The sequence below is a fragment of the Gasterosteus aculeatus genome, chromosome 9 (assembly GCF_964276395.1).
Source record: "Gasterosteus aculeatus chromosome 9, fGasAcu3.hap1.1, whole genome shotgun sequence".
NCBI classification, from domain to species: Eukaryota; Metazoa; Chordata; class Actinopteri; order Perciformes; family Gasterosteidae; genus Gasterosteus; species Gasterosteus aculeatus.
Window position 1 is genome coordinate 10,051,454 of NC_135696.1, and position 22,387 is coordinate 10,073,840.

Below are 22,387 nucleotides of genomic sequence, written 5' to 3' on the forward strand. Positions count from 1 at the left end.
CTGCACCTCCCTTGTGTATTTAAGCCATGTGTCTCCTGTGTCACTTGTCGCGTCATTGTCTTTCGCCACGCATGTCCTTGTCTTTTGTCTTGGATGTCCGTAGTTCATGCCTGTGTGTTTTTGCCCCTTGGCCTTTTGATTTTTGACCTTTGACTATTAAAGTCCCTTTTGTTTTGAACTCTGCGTCTTGAGTCCTGCCTCCAACCTCACACCCTGACAGAATGACGCGACCAAGAAAGGACTCAGCAGAGTTTTTTCCCTTGGACGAGTTCAGGGGAACCCGTCTGGCAATGGGCGGCCCACGTTCCATGCCCCCGACCCGACCAGTACCGGCCCCACGTTCCATGCCCCCGACCCGACCAGTACCGGCCCCACGTTCCATGCCCCCGACCCGACCAGTACCGGCCCCACGTTCCATGTCCCCGACCCGACCAGTACCGGCCCCACGTTCCATGCCCCCGACCCGACCAGTACCGGCCCCACGTTCCATGCCCCCGACCCGACCAGTACCGGCCCCACGTTCCATGACCCCGACCCGGCCAGTCCCCGCTCCGAGACTCTCAGCCCCGACCCGGCCAGTCCCCGCTACGAGACTCTCAGCCCCGACCCGGCCAGTCCCCGCTCCGAGACTCTCAGCCCCGACCCCGACGCGGCCAGTCCCCGCTCCGAGACTCTCAGCCCCGACCCCGACGCGGCCAGTCCCCGCTCCGAGACTCATGGCCCCGACGCCCCCAGTCCCCGCTCCGAGACTCAGGCTCCCTCCCTCCCGTCCCATGGTCCTCACCCACCCTCCCGTTGGTGATTTGAGGGCTGTCTGGGATCCAGCCCTTGAGGGGGGGGCCATGGGGTGGGTTATGGGGGGGGCTGAGCCGGAGCCGACTGCGGAGGTGTTCCGTGTCCCCGAGCCGGAGCCGACTGCGGAGGTGTTCCGTGTCCCCGAGCCGGAGCCGACTGCGGAGGTGTTCCGTGTCCCCGAGCCGGAGCCGACTGCGGAGGTGTTCCGTGTCCCCGAGCCGGAGCCGACTACCCCGGACGTTTCCAGTGTCCCCGAGCCGGAGCCGACTACCCCGGACGTTTCCAGTGTCCCCGAGCCGGAGCCGACTGCCCCGGACGTTTCCAGTGTCCCCGAGCCGGAGCCGACTACCCCGGACGTTTCCAGTGTCCCCGAGCCGGAGCCGACTACCCCGGACGTTTCCAGTGTCCCCGAGCCGGAGCCGACTACCCCGGACGTTTCCAGTGTCCCCGAGCCGGAGCCGACTACCCCGGACGTTTCCAGTGTCCCCGAGCCGGAGCCGACTACCCCGGACGTTTCCCGTGTCCCCGAGCCGACTACCCCGGACGTTTCCCGTGTCCCCGAGCCGACTACCCCGGAGGTTTCCCGTGTCCCCGAGCCGGAGCCGACTACCCCGGAGGTTTCCCGTGTCCCCGAGCCGGAGCCGACTACCCCGGAGGTTTCCCGTGTCCCCGAGCCGGAGCCGACTACCCCGGAGGTTTCCCGTGTCCCCGAGCCGGAGCCGACTACCCCGGAGGTTTCCCGTGTCCCTGTGCCTCCAATTCCAGAGGCCGACCACCGGAGGCTCCCCGGCAGTGTGCCTGTCCGCCGGGCCGCCCGCCAGAGTTTCTCGGGTGGTCCGACCAACGTCTCGGGTTTCCCTCCCCCCACCCCTTGTTTTGCTCTAGTGTGAGCCGCCTGGAAGTCGGCCCTTGAGGGGGGGGGGTACTGTCACGGTGTGGTTTCACTTCCTGTTGTATTTTGTAGTTTTCTGCCACTCGTGTCCCCGGGTAACTTCACTTCCTGCCTTGTCCCGTCATCCCCTGTGATCGTCTAATAGTTTCCACCTGTGTCCAATCAGCTGCACCTCCCTTGTGTATTTAAGCCATGTGTCTCCTGTGTCACTTGTCGCGTCATTGTCTTTCGCCACGCATGTCCTTGTCTTTCGCCACGCATGTCCTTGTCTTTTGTCTTGGATGTCCGTAGTTCATGCCTGTGTTTTTGCCCCTTGGCCTTTTGATTTTTGACCTTTGACTATTAAAGTCCCTTTTGTTTTGAACTCTGCGTCTTGAGTCCTGCCTCCACCCTCACCCCCTGACACCCAGTGACTGCCAGGTTTGATTCAATTGTAACTGCAGGGAATGTCCATCCATCCATCCATCTTCAACCGCTTATCCGGGGTCGGGTCGCGGGGGCTACAGCTCCAGCAGGGGACCCCAAACTTCCCTTTCCCGGGCCACATCTACCAGCTCTGACTGGGGGATCCCAAGGCGTTCCCAGGCCAGTGCAGAGATATAATCTCTCCACCTAGTCCTGGGTCTTCCCCGGGGCCTCTTCCCAGCTGGCCGTGCCTGAAACACCTCCCTAGGGAGGCGCCCAGGGGGCATCCTCACCAGATGCCCAAACCACCTCAACTGGCTCCTTTCGACGCAAAGGAGCAGCGGCTCTACTCCGAGCTCCTCGCGAATGGCTGAGCTTCTCACCCTATCCCTAAGGGAGACGCCAGCCACTCTCCTGAGGAAACCCATTTCGGCCGCTTGTACCCGTGACCTAGTTCTTTCGGTCATGACCCATCCTTCATGACCATAGGTGAGGGTAGGAACGAAGATTGACCGGTAGATCGAGAGCTTTGCCTTCCGGCTCAGCTCTCTTTTCGTCACAACGGTGCGGTAAAGCGAGTGCAATACCGCCCCCGCTGCTCCGATTCTCCGGCCAAACTCACACTCCATCTTCCCCTCACTCGTGAACAAGACCCCGAGGTACTTGAACTCCTTCACTTGGGGTAAGGACACATTCCCTACCTGGAGTAGGCAATCCATCGGTTTCCTGCTGAGAACCATGGCCTCAGATTTAGAGGTGCTAATCCTCATCCCGACCGCTTCACACTCGACTGCGAAACGCTCCAGTGAGAGTTGGAGGTCACAGACGGAAGATGCCATCAGGACCACATCATCTGCAAAAAGCAGCGATGAGATCCGCAGCCCCCCGAACTGTAGACCCTCCTCCCCCCGACTACGCCTCGATATCCTGTCCATGAAGACCACAAACAAGATTGGTGACAAGGCGCAGCCCTGGCGAAGGCCAACCCCCACCGGAAACGCCTTCGACTTACTGCCGAGCACCCGAACACAGCTCTCGCTTTGGGTGTACAAGGATTGGATGGCCCCAAGCAAGGACCCCCTCACCCCGTACTCCCGCAGCACCTCCCACAGTATCTCTCGGGGGACCCGGTCATACGCCTTCTCCAAGTCCACAAAACACATGTAGACTGGTTGAGCATACTCCCAAGCCCCCTCTATGATCCTGGAAAGAGTGAAGAGCTGGTCCGTTGTTCCACGACCAGGACGAAAACCGCATTGTTCCTCTTCAATCCTTGGTTCGACTATCGGCCGAACCCTCCTTTCCAGCACCTTAGAGTAGACTTTACCCGGGAGGCTGAGTAGTGTGATACCCCTGTAATTGGCACACACTCTCTGGTCCCCCTTTTTAAAGAGGGGTACCACCACCCCGATCTGCCACTCTTTTGGCACTGTCCCAGACTTCCACGCAATGTTGAAGAGGCGTGTCATCCAAGACAACCCCCCAACACCCATTGCCTTTAGCATCTCTGGACGGATCTCATCAATCCCCGGGGCTTTGCCACTGCGGAGTTGTTTGACTACCTCAGTGACTTCCACCAGGCTAATTGACGATGATCCCTCCTCCGCCTCCAGCTCCGCCTCCACCACAGAGGGCGTAGTAGTTGGATTCAGGAGTTCCTCAAAGTGTTCCTTCCACCGCCCGATAACCTCCTCAGTCGCGGTCAACAGGGTCCCATCCTTACTGTACACAGCTTGGATGGTTCCCCGTTTCCCCCTCCTGAGGTGCCGGATGGTCTTCCAAAAACACTTTGGTGCCGACCGAAAGTCCTTCTCCATAGTTACCCCGAACTCCTCCCATACTCGCTGCTTTGCCTCCATCACGGCAGAGGCTGCTGCCCTTCGAGCCTGTCGGTACACTGCAACTGCCTCTGGAGTCCCACCGGATATCATAACCCGGAAGGCCTCCTTCTTCAGTCGGACGGCTTCCCTGACCACCGGTGTCCACCACGGAGTTCGAGGGTTACCGCCCCTTGATGCACCTAAGACCTTGAGGCCACAACTCACCGCCGCGGCTTCAGCAATGGAGGTTTTGAACATAGACCACTCTGGTTCAATGTCCCCTACCTCCACAGGAATGTGAGAGAAGCTCCGCCGGAGGTGTGAGTTGAAAATCTTTTGGACCGGGGCCTCCTCCAGACGTTCCCAGTTCACCCTCACTACACGCTTGGGTTTACCGGGTCTGTCCCGAGTCTTCCCCCATCCTCTGACCCAGCTCACAACCAGATGGTGATCAGTTGACAGCTCTGCCCCTCTCTTTACCCGAGTGTCCAGAACATGCGGCCTCAGATCAGACGATACGATTACAAAATCGATCATTGATCTTTGGCCTAGGGTGCTCTGGTACCACGTACACTTATGAACATCCTTATGTTCGAACATGGTGTTTGTTATGGACAATCCGTGACTAGCACAGAAGTCCAGTAACAAACACCCGCTCGGGTTCAGATCAGGGAGGCCATTCCTCCCAATCACGCCTCTCCAGTTATCTCCATCGTCGCCCACGTGCGCATTGAAGTCTCCCAGTAGGACTATGGAGTCCCCTACAGGAGCCCCATGCAGGACTCCATTCAGGGTCTCCAAAAAGGCCGAATACTCTGAGCTGCTGTTTGGTGCATATGCACAGACAACAGTCAGAGTTTTCCCCCCCACCACCCGAAGGCGTAGGGAGGCGACCCTTTTGTCCACCGGGGTAAACTCCAATGTAGCAGCACTCAGCCGGGGACTTATGACTATCCCCACACCCGCCTGGCGCCTCACACCATGGGCCACTCCGGAGTAGAATAGAGTCCACCCCCTATCCAGGAGTTTGGTTCCAGAGCCGAGGCTGTGCGTAGAGGTAAGCCCCACCAGATCCAACTGATAACGCTCCACCTCCCGCACAAGCTCCGGCTCCTTCCCCCCCAGAGAGGTTACGTTCCACGTCCCCAGAGCCAGCATCTGCCGCCCAGGTCTGTTCCGTCTAGACCCCCCACTGTCACTGCCACCCTTGTAGCAGCGCACCCGACCCCATCGGTTTCCCCCACAGGTGGTGAGCCCATGGGGAGTAGAGTGTTGGGCTGCCGCGTCACTCCTTCGGGCTGTGCCCGGCCGGGCTCCGCGGTAAACCCGGCCACCAGACGCTCGCTGTCGGGCCCTCCATCTGGGCCTGGCTCCAAATGGGGGCCCCGGGCTTCCTCCGGGCCGGGTAACTCCTTCCCTCTTCCGTTTTTTCATGGGGATCTTGCAGGGAATGTGCAGGTACAAATGTAGTTAAACATTCATGACCATTGTATAACACATGTGAGAACCTTTTTACTGTGATACTGTTTGTTTTGGGCTTATTGTTGCTTTTAACACCATGTCCCACGGTGAAAAGCCTCTGCGCTGTGGTCAAACTGTAAGTGGGACTACCTCTCTTTCCAGGTAATGTCACACAATGTGGGAAACATGATGATGGCAACAATGGGCTGCTGATCAGCTATTATGTAGCAAAACAAAGGAAGCACAGAGGACAGTGACTACGAAGCAGCTTTGTAATCTCTTGACTGGGTTTGTTCTATTGATACAATTCAATCAAATCATCACTTGTATAACTAGTTTCCTCTTCCCTAATCACCAATATTGTCTCTTCATTGTCTCCCTTGTCCTCTCCTCCAAAAAACATTCTTTCTCATCAACTGCTTTTCCTGCACCATCTCCTCACACCACTACTTATTTATTTCCCTCTGATACCTCATCACCCCGGTCCTAATAGGTCCCATTCTCTTCCAGCCTTATTCTTCACCAGAACCCCCCCCCCCCCCCCCCCACCCCTTCCTTGCCCCTCTCTCTTCTTCCTCTAGATAACACAGGGGTGAAAACAGGAGGAGGACCGGAAAAATCAAACGGATCTATTTTGATCCCCTCTGTTTACAGGCAGGAAGTCTGGCAATCTATCCTATACACACACACACACACACACACACAGGGGTTGGGTAGCCTCCAATGACAAGATTGTTGAGGGGAGAATAAGCAGAGGGATGAAGGAAAAAAAGACAACAGAAGATTATCATGAAAGGCGAGGATAATCTGCCATGGGGTCCCCGGAAGGAAAGGAAGCATGAGAAGAAGAGAACGCAAAAAAGGGGAAGAAGGAAAGGAAGAGGAAGGAGGGAACGTGAAGGAGGTGAGATGAGGCAACAAAGTGGAGGGGGGGGGGGCTCTGTGTGCGAGATGAGGGCTGAACAATACGATTAGGATGATGAAACCGACAACAGGAGGCGAGAGTAAATTGTCTTCCTCAATGATCATGACGGCAGCAGATGCTTTGTGCTGGTGCTTGTGTGGCTTTTTTGTATATACTCTTATGCAAATCAAAATTAAAGAACGCATGTTATCCCACGCATGGCAACTGCACATTGTCTTCCATTGTGAAAATGCAACGGAAACGATGCCCATGCAGTCTCCATTGTGCAGGGCTTGATCAGCTATCATCTGTACTGTGTTTGGAATCCTTTCTGTCGTTCTTTTGGCATTTTAGCATTCAGCCATGCTTGCTATTATATGTTGATACATCTTCTTAAGAAGAAAAACGTCCTAAAATGCATTTTATTTTACTAGAACGTACACCACATTTTGAACTATTTTTTTTTAATTACTCTTGACAAAAATATTCTCTACAGGACTGAGGGCTGAACACGACTGCAGGAAGAGCGGAAGCTACTGCCGTGAGCTAAGTGACACACACACACACACACACACATATTGGTTGAGAAGTGGAGTTCGGGGCAGGAGACCGTCAGCTGTCACAGTTGGTGACACCGTGATATGTGAGAGAACGTTGTTGGGCACCACCAATGTACACGTGCACACAGTATACACACAATGTGTATAACCACACTTGCCAATACACATTGTCTTTACAATTGTACAATATACCAACATGCAGCGTGTGCACGCACACACACACACACACACACACCAACCAGTCCTCTGAACTCAACATTTTTGAAGGGTTAGGGACGAATCAACACCTGCTTAGATCATTAGGCCTTAGATTGAAAGAAAGACAGGCCATCCTTCAGAGAGACCACTGTGTGTGGGGTGTGTGTGTGTGGCTGAATGACTCCTGTGGCAATAAAATAAACCATGGTTTTGGAGATTGTTTTTCTGTGTGTACTGATGAACATGCTCACCAAACTCCTTTAGTTCAAGTTTATTGGAAAAAGAGGTCCAAAGCCAAAACATGTGTTCATTAAAATATTCCTTCAACAAACTGTTGGACAATGTGTTTTGTGCCATGTGTAATTGTACCCTTTTGCATTTCTTTAAAACAAGTTAAAGCATTTTCATCTTTTATTTATTTATATTTGATCAAATTGCCTCCACTCTGAATTGGGGGGTAGTAATCTTTAAAAGAATCAAAATCCCGAAAGACACTGTACACTTACAAGGTCATGGTGATAGCCTCGTTGGATACAAACAAATGGGATGGAAAGCCTCCTCTTTATTAACTTATTCCTTTCATTGGCACACCAATGGTACATTAGGTTGCAGATAGCCTCCAAACTCATAAAACAGCTCTTATGGTTTCTAAAACCTTAACAGAGGTATTTTGAATAGAAATGTCCTTTGGAATAGTGGCATCTCGAAGGAGCGGTATTATGGAGACAAAAAGCTCTACTGGGTGTATTTGCCAACAAGGATGGCCTTGTGTATTGCAAAGTTATGACTCCATCCAAGGTTAGTTTAGGGTTGTGCAAGTGTGCGCACAGATCTTATTCTTATGTGCCAGTGTCCTCTGACCTTTACTGATCACAACCAAGGCGGGCAGGAAGGACGGGAGGGGACAGTTGGGGTCCAGGAGGGAGGTAAAGAAGGGACAGGTCGACTGCAGGAGAGTGTGGTGAGTGAAAGGGGGGGATACTGAGTCCAGCTGGTGGAGAGAGGGATTGACGGAAGGGATGGGTGGGACCCAGCAGGTGGGGCAGGCGAGTGACGGAGTGAAGGGGGAGTGAAGGGACGGATTGATTGGACCTTAATGTCACCATGTAAAGTGTTTGGCTTTGTTTGTTTGAGTGTTTTTTAAAAGAATAAAAAATCAAATCTGTGTGTGTGTGTGTGTGTGTGTGAGAGAGAAACTGGGCGCGGCCTTCATCACATTACCTGGCGCATCTAGACACGTGCTGGCAATCAGCACTGTACTTCCCTGGGTTCCTCTCCACTCATTGACAGATTATTCCGCGATCTCAGTGGTAGTGAATGTCGGCCGCTCTACGTCATACTTAAACCCAATAAGTTTTTTGTATTTTCTAACTTCTCCTTCCTCTTGCCTTGGACGTCCGTGCAACAAAACCGCCCACGCCGCTCACACATTCTCTCCTTCATCTCCACCATTCCCCTCTCCTGTAAACCCTCTTCCTATTAAAGAATCATACACACCTGCCGTCTCTGTGTCTGCTCTTGGGTCCACTTGAGACCCACTGTAACTCAGAGCAGATGAATGTTGCTTTGAGTAACCAGCCATATCAAAACCTACAAAATACTACTGGATGTTATGGAAGGTAAGGCAATCGGTGATTTTAATCTAGTCATACGTTGTACTCACCGTGGGCAGTCATTGCACGTAAATGGCGCAACCCTAACGTCCCCATAGCGTTACAACACAGCTATTAGAGAATGCCCTTCTTTTTCTAACCATGCGAGCACTGCATTGAAGTAGATGAAGGCTATTACAGTAGATGCACACTGGCTTGAAACATTAAAGCTGTCTCCGTTGCTGTTGTGGAATTCTGTCACCCCTTCGGCTCAGAATGATTTGGGCCTTTTGGAGCAGAGGCCGCCTTGCACCTGATTTGTTTCTTTATTTGCCTCTTAATTATTAAAATGAATGTTACTCACATGAGAGTACCCTGATTTATCCACTAAGTCACTTTTTTCAGCAGAAAATTTGTTATTCATTCGTTGTTTATTCCCTGCTGTAATTTGTTTTATATCAGATTTGACTCCACTTTAGTATTATGCAGTGTTGCAGGTGTCTGCTTTGTTATGTCTGATATCACCTCATTTGCTTTCCTTCTATTTATAACCCACTCTTTTCCTTTGGTGTATCTTATTTGCCGCTGCAGCGATCCAATTTCCCCACGGGGATCATTAGAGTTTCATCTCCTCTAGAAATCGTTTAATGCACAATGGAACACAGAATGGATCCGTTAACTCTTTGTGCGATTCATCTGATGTGTTCTGGCTGTCCAAACAATAGAAAGACGTGAGCTCACTGTAACTTTTAGATGGCTTAATCTATCCACTTTTTTATTTTAGGCAGTGTTTCCCCTACCATCAAAACCAGGAAAGCACATGAAAAGGGGCCAATGCTGCCTGCTACAAATATATTGAGGCATCAATAAAGTGGATCTACCACAACATATTTTAAGATGTGTGGGTAAGACAGTGGGTTGTGAATGCAGACTTAAGTTTGGATCTGGTGCGTCACCGTAAAATAACACCGTAATCAGACAAGTTCCCAGAGATATAATTTGAGAAATGCAATCAGAACCTTTCATACAAAATTACATTTATTATGGGTTGTAGCCCAAACGAAAGCATACAAATGTTTGCTGTTTTGCAGACTGAACTTTATGAATCTCAGAAACAGCTGAATGCTTTGAACAATGCGTCACCACTTAGTGGGGATTTGAGGAAAACCACAAGGTAAGTTCAGTGTGTGGCTTTTGAAGGAATGTCCGAAACAGCCCACATGTGTTGTGTGATCAGTACTAAAGAATAAAAGTGGAGAAAAAGAATGTCACTGTCTTTATTTGACCAACAGTCTTCGGTATTTCTCTTCTGTCCACATCAAAAGGAGCAAACAAGCATTACGTGTAATGAACTGAGACTAGTGCAAATTAGCAAACATGTAGTTTAAATGTGCATATCCATCCAAGGGCGATGCCTACGCAGGACCTATTTGTGTTGGAAGTGATTTGTGTTTCTTTGCGGCTTCATTTGTCATGAAACACGCTAACATTTACTAACACCCACACAACAGAGCGTGTCGGCACAAAGGCACCAGCAAACCCCTTCGTCCCTCAAGACAAGTGTTCCATTTGGTCGTCTAAACATACAGTATATCGTGATTGTTCCAACGGGCATTCACACAAACTGACTGCGTTAAGATGAGTGTGTGTTCATTATTTATTATTGTTTATATCTCGGATAGAGTGCCAGCGGAGATAACAAGGCTAAAACTGCTGACTGTTGGGATATTTTGCAGACACACTTACACGCTACATGAAACAGCCTCTGCTGCATGCACACACTCACACACACTGAGCTTACAGAGCTGTATAATCAATGGCAATGGGTCAGCTGTGTGTGTGTGTGTGTGATAGTGAGTGTACCTTATGTATCATCGTTTGACACATTGCAACTGGAAATAATGGGACTAAATTGCTGACTGATTCAGATTTAGGTGTCACACATTTATTTGCCCCGACACTAGTTGGTTGTCTTACAAACGCACAAGAGAATACCCTTGGGTGGGTGCATAAAAATACACATTAAAGTGATTTAGTGTTAAAGTTCATGCCTCTCTCGTGAGTTTGAACTGGAATTGTTGCTGACTCAATGAAAAACCATCTTTGTTTTGTTCAGACAGAGGTTGAAGATGGTGATTGCTGGGAGTGCTGTCTTTCTTTCTTTTTTCCTTTGGTGGTTTTGGCCTGAGTAGGTAGACACTGGAAGTGGAAGTGAGATGGTTTTGGTTTGATGTTTCATACGCTGCATATCAATGGGGCTTTACAAAGATACTACGGTGTTGCCGTCCTCAGCATATTCTGTTTCACCTGCTTACTTGGAGTCAAAAAACAATCAGATGTTGCGCTTCTGCTCTACCAGTGGTCAAAAAGCCTCCCCAGTTAGCAGAGCCTTGATTACTGAATATTGTGTGTTTGGGTGTGTGCTCTCTTGCATATATGTGCAAGACATTTTCACGCGTGTGCTGTAACTAAAACAACACGTTTGCTTCATGCTAACAGCATTAAGCATCTTTTGTTGTACCCCAAAATATTTATATTTCCTACTTTTTTTTTGATCAAGTTCTCGCTAATAAAAGGATAAATTGTTTTATGGCAATATCTTAAAAATGTCATGTCTCCAACACCATTGAGGAAGCTGCAGGACTAGTTAGTAACCGGTCGAGGGTATGACATCATCATATCAATGTTTATCTGGTGGTAAAAGGAAAATACCAGAGCTGCGTGGCTTAATATGTGGAAAATGGTGCATTAGGTATCAGTCCAATGCCCCGAGTGTATCGTGCAGTCTTACAAAAACATGGGTTTGACATATTATTTGCATCATTTGTTTCATAAGTACTGTAATACTACAGCCCCCCCCCCCTGTAGTGACATTTCATTTAAATATAAACAGCTTAAGAGGTACATGGCATGTGAAAACCCTTCTTATCATCTTTTCTGTGGGTACAAGGATAGTATTAAAGTATTATAATGTCATCAACAATATGAACCCATTTAGTATATCTATCAAAACCCAACAAATATAAAACGCTTGCAGAGTTCTTTGTCTATTTCAGTGTTTCAGTGTGTCTGTGATTGCGTGCGTGCAATGTCCTTTCAAGCGATTAACATCAGGTGTGTCAGCACTCTAAGTCTGACGGATACGTCACATTAACCCGTCCCCACTCTGTGTGTGTGTGTGTGTGTACTGGGTGAAGCTGAGTGCGGTGCGTGTGTGACACAGGAGGACAGAGTATTTCATGCCGGACTGTCCCATTACCTGAGGTCAGCACTGCTCCTGATAAAGTGAGAAAAATGTGTGTGTGTGTGTGAAAGATAAATTACACGGTGCAGGTGTGAAGAGCCGTAATGACGGTGGTGGTCTAGACGAGGAGCTTAGTACAGCAGGTCTGGGAGCGCTTACTGCATTCAAGAGTGCACACACCCAAACACACACACATGCTGTACAAACCACGTCCATGGCGTAGCTACTTTCAGTTTCAGGCGTGGATGAGGTTGTCATTTGAAAAAACATAAAAAAGGCATAACGTTTATTCTCTGTGTTGACAAAAATTGTAAAATTACCTATTTTTTGTGGCTTCTTGATGTCTAAATACCCAAGTGAAGAAACACATACACAATGAAAAAAACTGTTCCAGTGCAAAACAATGCATGCGTGGGAGAGACATGCTTTCTTATACGAAATGTTATTATTAAGGAATTCATCTTTAAAACAGACATCATGGTTGCATTTATGATACAACGTTGAGACAATTTGATGGTGCACACATGAATGGTATGTATCGTAAGTAAGACAATCCAAAACACAAGTATAAACACAACAAAACAACAGCTCAGATAAAGGCTTGAAGTTGCCCTGAGCTAAAATAAGTGCAGGTGACGGTGCCTTGATGAACGGTGTAACACTCACACAGACAAACAGATAACTCAACGTTGCACCCGCCTCTACCAACCCTTCATCCACTCACTTCCACTCCATGAGGCAGTGAAACAGATACCTCTCCAAGTCCCCAAGGACCCCACAGGCAGAGAACACGATCGAGAAGCTGAGCGTGGATGATGGGACCCTCTATTTAAACCCCCCCCCACACACACACACACACACACACACTCACACTCACACACTAAGACACAAACAAACACAATCCCATCACCTCTTTTCCCTCCTTTCCTCTTATCGGTCTTCTTTCACGCATCATTCACCATCATCTCTCTGTTTCCGTCTCCCCCTCTCGTCTCTCTCCTTCCATCTCTCTTCCTCCGATCAGATTATTTGTGAAGAAATGTAAAGTATGTCAGGCGGCGATAACGTTTTAAAAAACAAACAGCGTTTCTCTTGCACATGAGTCCAAAGAGCAGCTGTGGCAGCATGGCGCGTGCTAATTGAGATCGTGTACCTGCTGCCCGATTAGCGTGCAGGGAATGTTCAAATAGTCTTCGGCAGAGAGGAAGATGGATCCTCCCTCCCGCTCTTTTTCATTTAATCTCCTTTGGAAAGAAACAGTTCAATAGCTTTTTTTACACTTCAGTATCTGTACTTTCTTTAGTTTAAGAACACAGTGAGTTAGTGACAGCATTGAAATACATTAGCTTGACATTCTGATACATTTCTGATACAACACACAGTGTTATTTATAAACTATATATTTAATAAAGTCGTGGTGAGTTTGCAGTAAAATTAAGTGAATTTTTACAATTTAGTTTCCTCTTTACGAATATTAAGATATTTCTAAGGATAATTTCAATGTGATTTTTACATTCATAGGTAATAAATTCAATGATTAAAAGATGTGTGAGTGTAAGGACAGAACCTGTGAGGCCATTTTATTGATCTTACAGCTGTTGTTTTATCATCTTTAAAGTACCCTGCAATCTCTTTCTCAAAAGAACCACAAGAATAAAGTTGAGTTGTTTGCCGACAGTTTCCTTCTTTTAACCCGTCATCACTTGTATGTGGTGTTCATCAATTTGAGCTAATTAACAACACTTGGGATAAATAAAACACAAAGAAATGCGTTTAGATGTTGCAATAAAGTCGGATTCCCTCATCAACACTGAAGACATTTACACACATATTGTGTTACTGGTTCATTGTAGTTGAAATAAAATGATGAATGTTGATAAATCACATTAGGACCAGTGGGCAAGAGGAGCTTTCAACGACTGCTTTGCACATTATAAGAGGTCACTAGGCCACAAGGCAGATAAGCACTTTACAAATTGTGTTATGAAGAGACAAAACATTGTCGATTTAGCGTATATTGAGATGACAAACACACACAGACACACACACACACACACGGGCACACCATAAGTGTCTAGTCCAGACCAGGAATTAGGCAGACTGATTGGTGAGTGACAACTGAAATTGAATTTCTCTGCAGTGAGAGCCCAAAGGACTCAAGGGGGGAGAAACACACACACACAAACTCAAATGTGGGTATTGACACACGCACACACAAGCATGGAAAAGCGCGCACACACAGACACATGCATCAGCATGAACAATTACTGAATAATTGCTGTCACAAAGACGCACCCTTTCTCTCAGTGTCACTCTCTCTTTTGGTTTTCGCTCAAATGCACACGCACACACACACACACAAACTCCCATCCTCACAAGTCCCTCCTCTCCAATTTACTGCCAAAGCTGTCTCTTCACTGCGGATCTCTTTTTTTACCATTACAATCAGAATTGCATCTGGCAAGTCTTAACAAAACCCAAAGTTTGAGGAAGGCCTTCATGAAATTGCTGCCAGTTAGATGAGATTTCAATGGAGGTGAATGGAAATGGCAGCAGGAGGCAGAGAAGCAGCAACTCCATACTTTTTTTACCACCGATATTGAGATGATATGATAAGCAGCTGATATTGAAACAACGTCACAAAACATAATTTTATAGTTGAGGATGGCTCAACACACCGTTTTCTGATTTGATTCGGCCCCAATGGCGCAAGGCCGACTTCCAGATAGGGTTGACCAATTGGAACTAATCTACGCTGTGAAATGACAGAAAATTACTGTAATTTCGAGAGAGCGTGGCGTCCGTCAGTGCCAGCTGAGTCTACTGGTCCCTCTACCTTCCCCCGAAGAGACTTCAGCCGGAGGATCGTTTGCACTGGCGAGTTTGGCGTTGAAGCCACAACGATCCGCTTCCAAAAGCTGCAGACCTCCATCATCCGGCAGCGTGGAGTGAGGCTGTAAAGACAGCGGGTGCACCATCTGGCCAACTCTTGACTCATTTGAGGTCTGACAAACTGTAAATTCATCAAATTCACTGTTCGACATCATCATGTTCCAAGCTGTTGTAGTTCAGCCAACAAGCTTTGCGATGGCAGTCATTTTATGGGAAAATAACAAGCGCACGACAACGCAAAAATCTGTAAATATCTGAAAAGAAACCTGCAGCACAGTAAAAAATCTAATCCAAGATCAAAATGAAGGAAAAAAACAATCTTTAGTCAACTAATCATTTTGAGAGTCACTGAAAAAAACAAACAAACAGCCAAATTGAAGGATTTTTGTAATAATGCCATACACATGATTTGTTTTTGCTTTTAGGGTAGATCACACACACCTGAGTGGTGAAGAGCACACAGGAGGCACTTAAGAGAGCAACTCATGTTGGCTCTACCATCAATTAACCTGCTTCAATGCAGCTAAAAATAACTTAACTTAATAGGTCAACATGTCTGCTGTGAAAAACAAAGACCGTCCGATTCAAGGGGTCTTTGTTTAATTGTTTACTATCCACAGGGAATTCTAATAATGCTAATTGCGGATTAGCTGACACTTCTACTTTTGCCAGCGTGCCTCTGGTGAGAACAGCAGTACGAGAGCAAACACAACTATTCTCACGCCAGCGATTGTTTATTTTCTTCCTTTTTTTCCAAGATGTATTTTACAGCTAAATGCAGTAAATTCTATGAAATGCTAATACAGTTGTTATGTGACATTTGTATTAATGCTTCTACCAAATATCACTGTATGTGTGTGTGTGTGTGTGTGTGTGTGTGTGTGTGTGTTTGTGTAGAATAGACCGCAGGCTTTGTTTTGGGGTCACATCATAGCAAATGGATACTATTTGTTGGTGGTAATGGCGTTTACGTATCTTAACTGCGATGCATTTTAGCCACAATGACCACATTGTCATACGACATACGGACCACTGTGATATTACTGTGGGAATTTGTGACACTGTGACTTATGAAGGGATATTGTTCGTCTCGTAAATACTCTGCATGCTGTATCTCATGCTGCCCACAAACACACTATACAGGTTATATATTGATGTGCTGTATGTCTGGGAAATTCTTTTTTCCTGTGGATAACCAGAAATTCCTCCAGGCTGCCTCCGTCAGGTCATTATCCAGTGCCTTCCCCTCCACGAGGCAGTGAGACAGACACCACGCCGGGTCTCCCAGGACGTCCGTGGCGGAGGACAGGAGGGAGAAGCTGAGGCTGGATGTTCAGACACTATATTTAAACCACATGCAGACGGACACTTACTCGACCCGTCAGCGCTCTCTGTTCTTCTCCTTATTCATTACTCGCTGCTTCAGCCCATCATCCCCACCTCACGGCTTTCCTTCCCCTCAAACTATGTAGCAATCCAATCTTTCTCTGCCCGTCTTATCGCTCGTCTTGGTTTTGTTATGCTTTGTTCTCCCTTGGCTGTTGACGACACCGATGTCTGCTCGGCCCGTCAATCTCTTTTTCAAACTTCTCCATATAGCGCTGCTAGATTAATAGCTGGGCTGCTGCAGGGATTCTGTTGCCGAAGACCACACAGGATATTAATGTACACAATAGGTAGTTCAATAGCGGTCAAAAGGCTGTCAGCTGTGAGAAAACAGGGCCTATGAGTCAAGAATTGATGTGAATTGTGCCTTTTTATAACACTGTGGTCTTTCTTCTATGTTTGCCTTGAAGTCCATTTTCACATTGCAGGCATTACACATCTCTCAAACTTGAAGGGCGAAGCAAAAATGTAAAGAATCAATGAAATGACATTGCCTTTGAAAATGAGGAAGGCACGGCGCTGAAGAGGAAATGGAAATGTTGAAGACGAATACGAACAGAATATAAACACTCAAACCCATAAAACACTTTCATCAGACCTTCATTACTCCTCACTGACTGATGTTGCTGATGAATACGAAAGAATTTGCGCTTCACATAACATGATCTCAAAAATGTTTAACCCATTTTCTCTACTTATTCACTTGTATTTATTCAACTTTCGTTTTTTAACTCTCTTCCAGAAATGTCCGCTCTTTAGATCTTTTGGTCTTTCCCACTGCCTCTGTTTTTCTCACAGTGGGAAAGACACGTTAGTGGCGGCTTCCTCCCCTCAGGCATGTTTAGCGGTCTTGTGAAGTAATGTATGGAAACGCGAGGCGTGATGTGGGGAGGCTTCACCGGAGGTTTGCAGTGGCCACATCTCGGATGTATGAAACCGCTGGTGGACAAGAGATGAGTAAGGACTGACGCCGGCATTAACTACACTTGCTTTCGGCCTAGAGGAGCTCGTTGGTTAATAGTTTGTACGAGTGGCCAGTATCTCAGATCTCGAGACTTGACTAGTTTGTATTTTAAAGAGCACTTTGCAAAGAAGTGCTAACAAAGCACGGAGGAAGGACGCACAGCTTAGACATCAGAAGCAATCATGAAACATAATGAAAATAAGGATGTAGTTCAAATTACAAGGTAAAAGCAATGGAGCATATAGAAGCCAATGAATAAGAATGTGGACTGATTCAGCTGATTTCTGCGTTTCACTCCATCACTGCTGCCACTGATGCCGTTGCTGTGTTAGGGTTTGATTAGGTTCAGGCAAAAGACGGAAGTTGCGAATCAATAAATGACAAAAAAAAAGAGGTCTTGACATTCGAAAAATGAAAATGAAGAATTACCGTCCAAAGTTTTGAGCCTGTGTAATATGTTATATTGCTCTTGCCTTTTTTTTTGACAGAAGGGGAGTAATTCACACATCAACTAGAAATCCGTCTTAATTAAATGTAAACACGGACTATACCCGAGAAGGAACCAATAAAGCAGCAAGAACAACACGCAGCATTCCCTCGTTGATCAAAGAGCCTCACATGAATCTCCTTCTGTAGTTCAAGTCCTCCTCAAGATTATACGTAATAATGTACATTAACAAATTAGTACTGCTTCTGAAAAGAAGGTCACAAATAGACCGGGATTACTGGAGGAATAAATAAATAGATGAAAGAAAAACACAGCCGCTGAACAATTTACAATGCAATCAGTTAACAAACCATGATGCCATTGAATGTTGAAAGCCCACATTAATTACATAGGATCACGTTACAAGCAGTTTCTACAACACCTCTTTTTCCAGTAGCTTCCTCAAATAACGTCCCCACACGAACACAAATGCCATATAACACCATGAAAATTAAACCCCTCCCCTTCCCCACGGATCCGCCCCTTACCGGAGTGAAGTTCATGACTTTGAGGATCCAGATGGTCAGCGCCAGGTTGACAATCATGGTGACGAGAAGGAGGAGGATGAAGAAGTACAAGCACCTCTTCCTCCAGCCGTAGATCCCCACTGCCGGGTAGACCTGGGCGCCGCACACCGACGCGCCCCGCTGGTGGAGCGGGTTGGGCTGCGCCGCCAGGATATACTGCTCCTGGGTCATCTGAGAGGGACACAAATATCAGACTTATTCCCATCCTCATCGGCATCAGTATCATTAGTAGTCGTTGTACAGTAACTGTGATTATAAAAGGCTTTTGGATTCGCATTTTTCTAACATTGTGCATCCATTTCAAGTGAATAACATTCCCTAAAATATGAGGCTGGAGTCGCTAACATGATTGTGAGTCATCAACTATGTTCATGCTCTAGATGTGAGAATACATACGGATGTTACTAAACAAGCATAGTGTTTTTCATGCATTCAGTACATCGTGAGTTTGGGTCGTGGCTTTTGAGACGATGGAAACCGCATGTGAATATCGAGAGAAAAAGGCCGAGGCAAGTAGAAGGGAAATGCGAGGCGTGAGGAGGCAAAGCGTGACGCACCGAGCGAGCCTGACCGAAGTGAGAAAGGCCGAAACGTGATAAAAATGAGATAGAAGCGGAGCGGTGAAGTGGAGAGATAGCACGGCATCGAGTCGCCGGAGATAGAAAGGGAGGATGGAGGGAGAGAGAAGGAGTAGATAAGACAGCAGGAGAGGACAGAGTCCATTAGTTGTAGTGCAGCAGGAGGAGTCGTTGGTGGTACGAGATATGGACACTAGCTCCAAGGCACTGCTATCTGTGTCCATCTCCGACTCTCTAACTCTCTCTACCTCGAATGCTCTTTCTCCCTAATTCACTTCCTATCTCGCTCCTGCACCTCCCTCCTTCTTTATCGGCCTCTCTCTCTCTCTCTCTCTCTCCCTCACACATTATGTCTTTATTTGCTGAGACTGCATGACCTTAACACCTCACTGACTGTTATTCCACGCCTCGCCGCGCCCCCCCTTCCCTTCCCCTCTATGCTATTTTCTCCATATAGTCTCACATGATGATACAAACACGCCTTGATGGGAAACAAAAATGCTGACTAATGCTTTTCCTGAAGAAAGAAAGAAAACACAGACCTGGAAAAACTTTTGTCGGCTTTTCGCTTGAGTCTCATTTGAAGTAATCGGGGGTCCTGTTTCTCTCTTATTGGGCTACGCACACACACTTTTAGAACGTAAAAATGTCAATGTTGTTGGGTGTTTTGGAGATTGAGATGGGGATTTAATCTGATCATAGATTAGACTGTTAAACTATTCAAATGAGCTTCTAAAAAATAGGCCATTGATTTCACATAAAAAAAAGGTAGGCACACTTGACAACATATCCAGCAGAAGACAACGGAAACATGAGGCTAACACATTTTTGTGTTAAAAGTTTCACTTCAGGAGCAAATTTTCCAGACTGGGTGACTGAACACACATCAAATCCAGGTGAAAAAAATGCACCCAAGTTGCAGCTGTACTCAACAAACCACAACATCTCTGCAGAAAGACATGAATAGGTTTGCCTGCAGTAACTACGAAGAGTGAGAAGCTAAGCAACACATATTTGTTCAAAATGGATGGCAAGACAATTTACATTTAATTTCAGATTTAAAGAAGGTGACGAAAGGATATTTTACAATCCTCCTCTTTGAAAAAGGAAAGATGGACCTGATTTTAATGTGCATACCAATCACGCACTTAATAGTTACCATCCAATTACTTTAATATTACGCTGGATGTGGGACACATATTTATGCCAACTGGAGAGGACTTCATTTTTGTGAAGTGGGCAAATGGATTGTTGATGATTTCCCTTTTCAAGGAGAAAACCTTCCCTGTCATGTGCTCAGCTGGTTTATATGTTGCACATATTTGGGTCCACCTGTTTGTCTGTGCAAATACATATGAATCAATAGAATAGAGCAATGGCCCCATAATTAAGCATGCAATTTTCTCACGGGCAAGAATGCGAATCAGCAAAAGAACCACAAAACTCTGAAAACAAAAAACTATTTTCTTTTCTTATTCTCTTTTTTGTTTGTGATTCAGATGAATTGTTTTTGCACACTATACAAGTCATTTGTATTTGTGTCTTGGTGCACAATGATCCACAATTGGCTTAGAAACACATAATTTGCAATCACTTTAAAGATTGTGCGTGGTAACTTTTTTCAATTACAATTAGTGGCGTGCTCTGTGACTGAGTCATCCATCGCGTTGCATATGTAGTTACGTTGTGTGTCTCATTTCACTCACAGCTACGCATGGTTATCAATCTTACTCAACATCTTGACAACATTTCATTTTCTCCTCCCCCAAATTTTCCCTATTCCGTGTATCATATTCGTCATACTTTAGTCACCACTTCCTTCCATCTCATTCCTTCCTTTGCCTCCTCCTTTGTATTTTTCCTTGTTTGCCATTATTATAACCAGTGTTTGGCAAGTTACTGAAAATGAGTATTTAGTTACAGTTACTTGTTACTTCTTTTAAAGGTAATTGAATTACTTACCAGTTACTGTGGAAAGTAACTTTTAAGTTACTTTTATGTCTGCTTTTTAAATGAATGTAAATAGTACTGAACAGTCAAACACAATGAACATTTTTTTAGACCTATTTATTGTAATCAACAGGCCTTCAAATCAAGCAATAGTACAAAAGCCCTTTTTAATACTAAACTTAATACAGAATAACTGTTTCAGGCATTTGCCTGAAGGCAACTGACTCGACAGTTGACAGGATGCATCTCATCTTCAACATAGCGAGCGATCAATCTATGCAGCTCTTCCCGGTTTATCGGCTGCACTGCAGTCCGTGTAAAGTGGAGCCCTGGTTGTTTGCGTGGAGCGGCGCCTGCAGCATCCGCGGGCCTGCGCTCTTTCGTCATGAGCGACGCGATGCTGTTTACATGCACGTACGGCGACTATTCTGTGACACACAACGTTTGGTGGCCACAACTATTTTGTGCTGACAGGCAGCTATTTACTTACTATTTGCCGGCCCTCCGCTTCGCGCCACAAAAGACAGTAACGCGAGTAACAAACTCATTTCAATTTCAGTAATTGTAACTTCGTTAATTTATTTTAAAAAATACTTCGTTACATGCTCGTTACCGCTAAAAGTAGTGGAATTACAGTAATGCGTTACTTTGTATCGCGTTACTCCCCACAGTGATTATAACCCTCTTTCTTTTCAGTCATTGCTTTCCCTCTTAGTTCATATTTAAAGCATGTGTCCTCTCACCTTCCTCTTCCACCGTTACAGATCCATCTCAACTCCATCTCCACATTCTTCCTCCTCCGGCTTTCCTCACTTCATTCATTTTGCGTCATTCAGTTATTCCTCCCCACTCTCTGTTTATAACCAATCCATTACTTTCTTTTTTACTTCCCTTCCTCTGTCCTCACACTCGTCCTTCCCTCCTTTGCTCTTGTAATCACAGCCTGATCTAACTACATAAACATAAGGACATTTTGACAGCCATAAGTACAGCTGCTGTTAGCCCTTCATCACCATGATCACCATTACGCTGTGCCATCAAGTGTGATAAAATCAATGATCTCAGTACATCCATATCCTCAGTAGATCTACATTAGACATAAACTCCATTATTTTTCATTTAGCACTATTTGTGAATGTATAAGGTTTGACCTTTCCTCTGCGTGGATTGGTTACAGAGGCCATCAGGGTAACGCAAGAGTACTTTCACATAAAAATAACTCTTATCATGACAAAGTGGTTGAACACATCCACACGACAAACCGACACAATGTAACACAATGAGACGCGGTATCCCTGCATGGCACCAGACTGAAGCTGAGCTCTTCACTGTGAGGATTAGACAGCAAGACAATGAAAGGAAAGGAATAAGAACAGAGGCGACGAAGGAGAGCTGGAAGAAGACAAAAATAAGAAAGAAAGCAATTTATATGATCGTGACCTAAATGCAACCCTGCAAAGCCTCAAAATGAGGATCACAATACGAAAACATCAACCAGAGCAAACCAGAAGATGAGAGGACAGGATGCATTACTTGAAAGGATTTTTTCATCTTTCAAGGAGCTCAATTTCACATGAAATTCAATATGCACAATGAGAATGAGTTGCCGTGAGAACAAGTCACAAGAGAGAATAAAAAAAACAAAACATGACTTGGATGTGACTGGGGGAATCACTTTAATGATGGCAAGACTTGATTATGAATAGTGTCTCAGTCACCTGCTGTGATTGTA

General features: G+C 46.3%; 1 protein-coding gene across 1 annotated transcript in view; it reads right to left on the reverse strand.

Moving 5' to 3' along the window:
• The window catches only part of LOC120825454 (zeta-sarcoglycan), a 258,783-nt gene that overhangs the window by 103,884 nt on the left and 132,512 nt on the right, over positions 1-22,387 (reverse strand). The window contains exon 2 of the mRNA XM_040187064.2: positions 18,089-18,298. Within this exon, the coding sequence (XP_040042998.2) occupies positions 18,089-18,298 (210 nt within the window). The remainder of the gene's footprint in view (positions 1-18,088; positions 18,299-22,387) is intronic.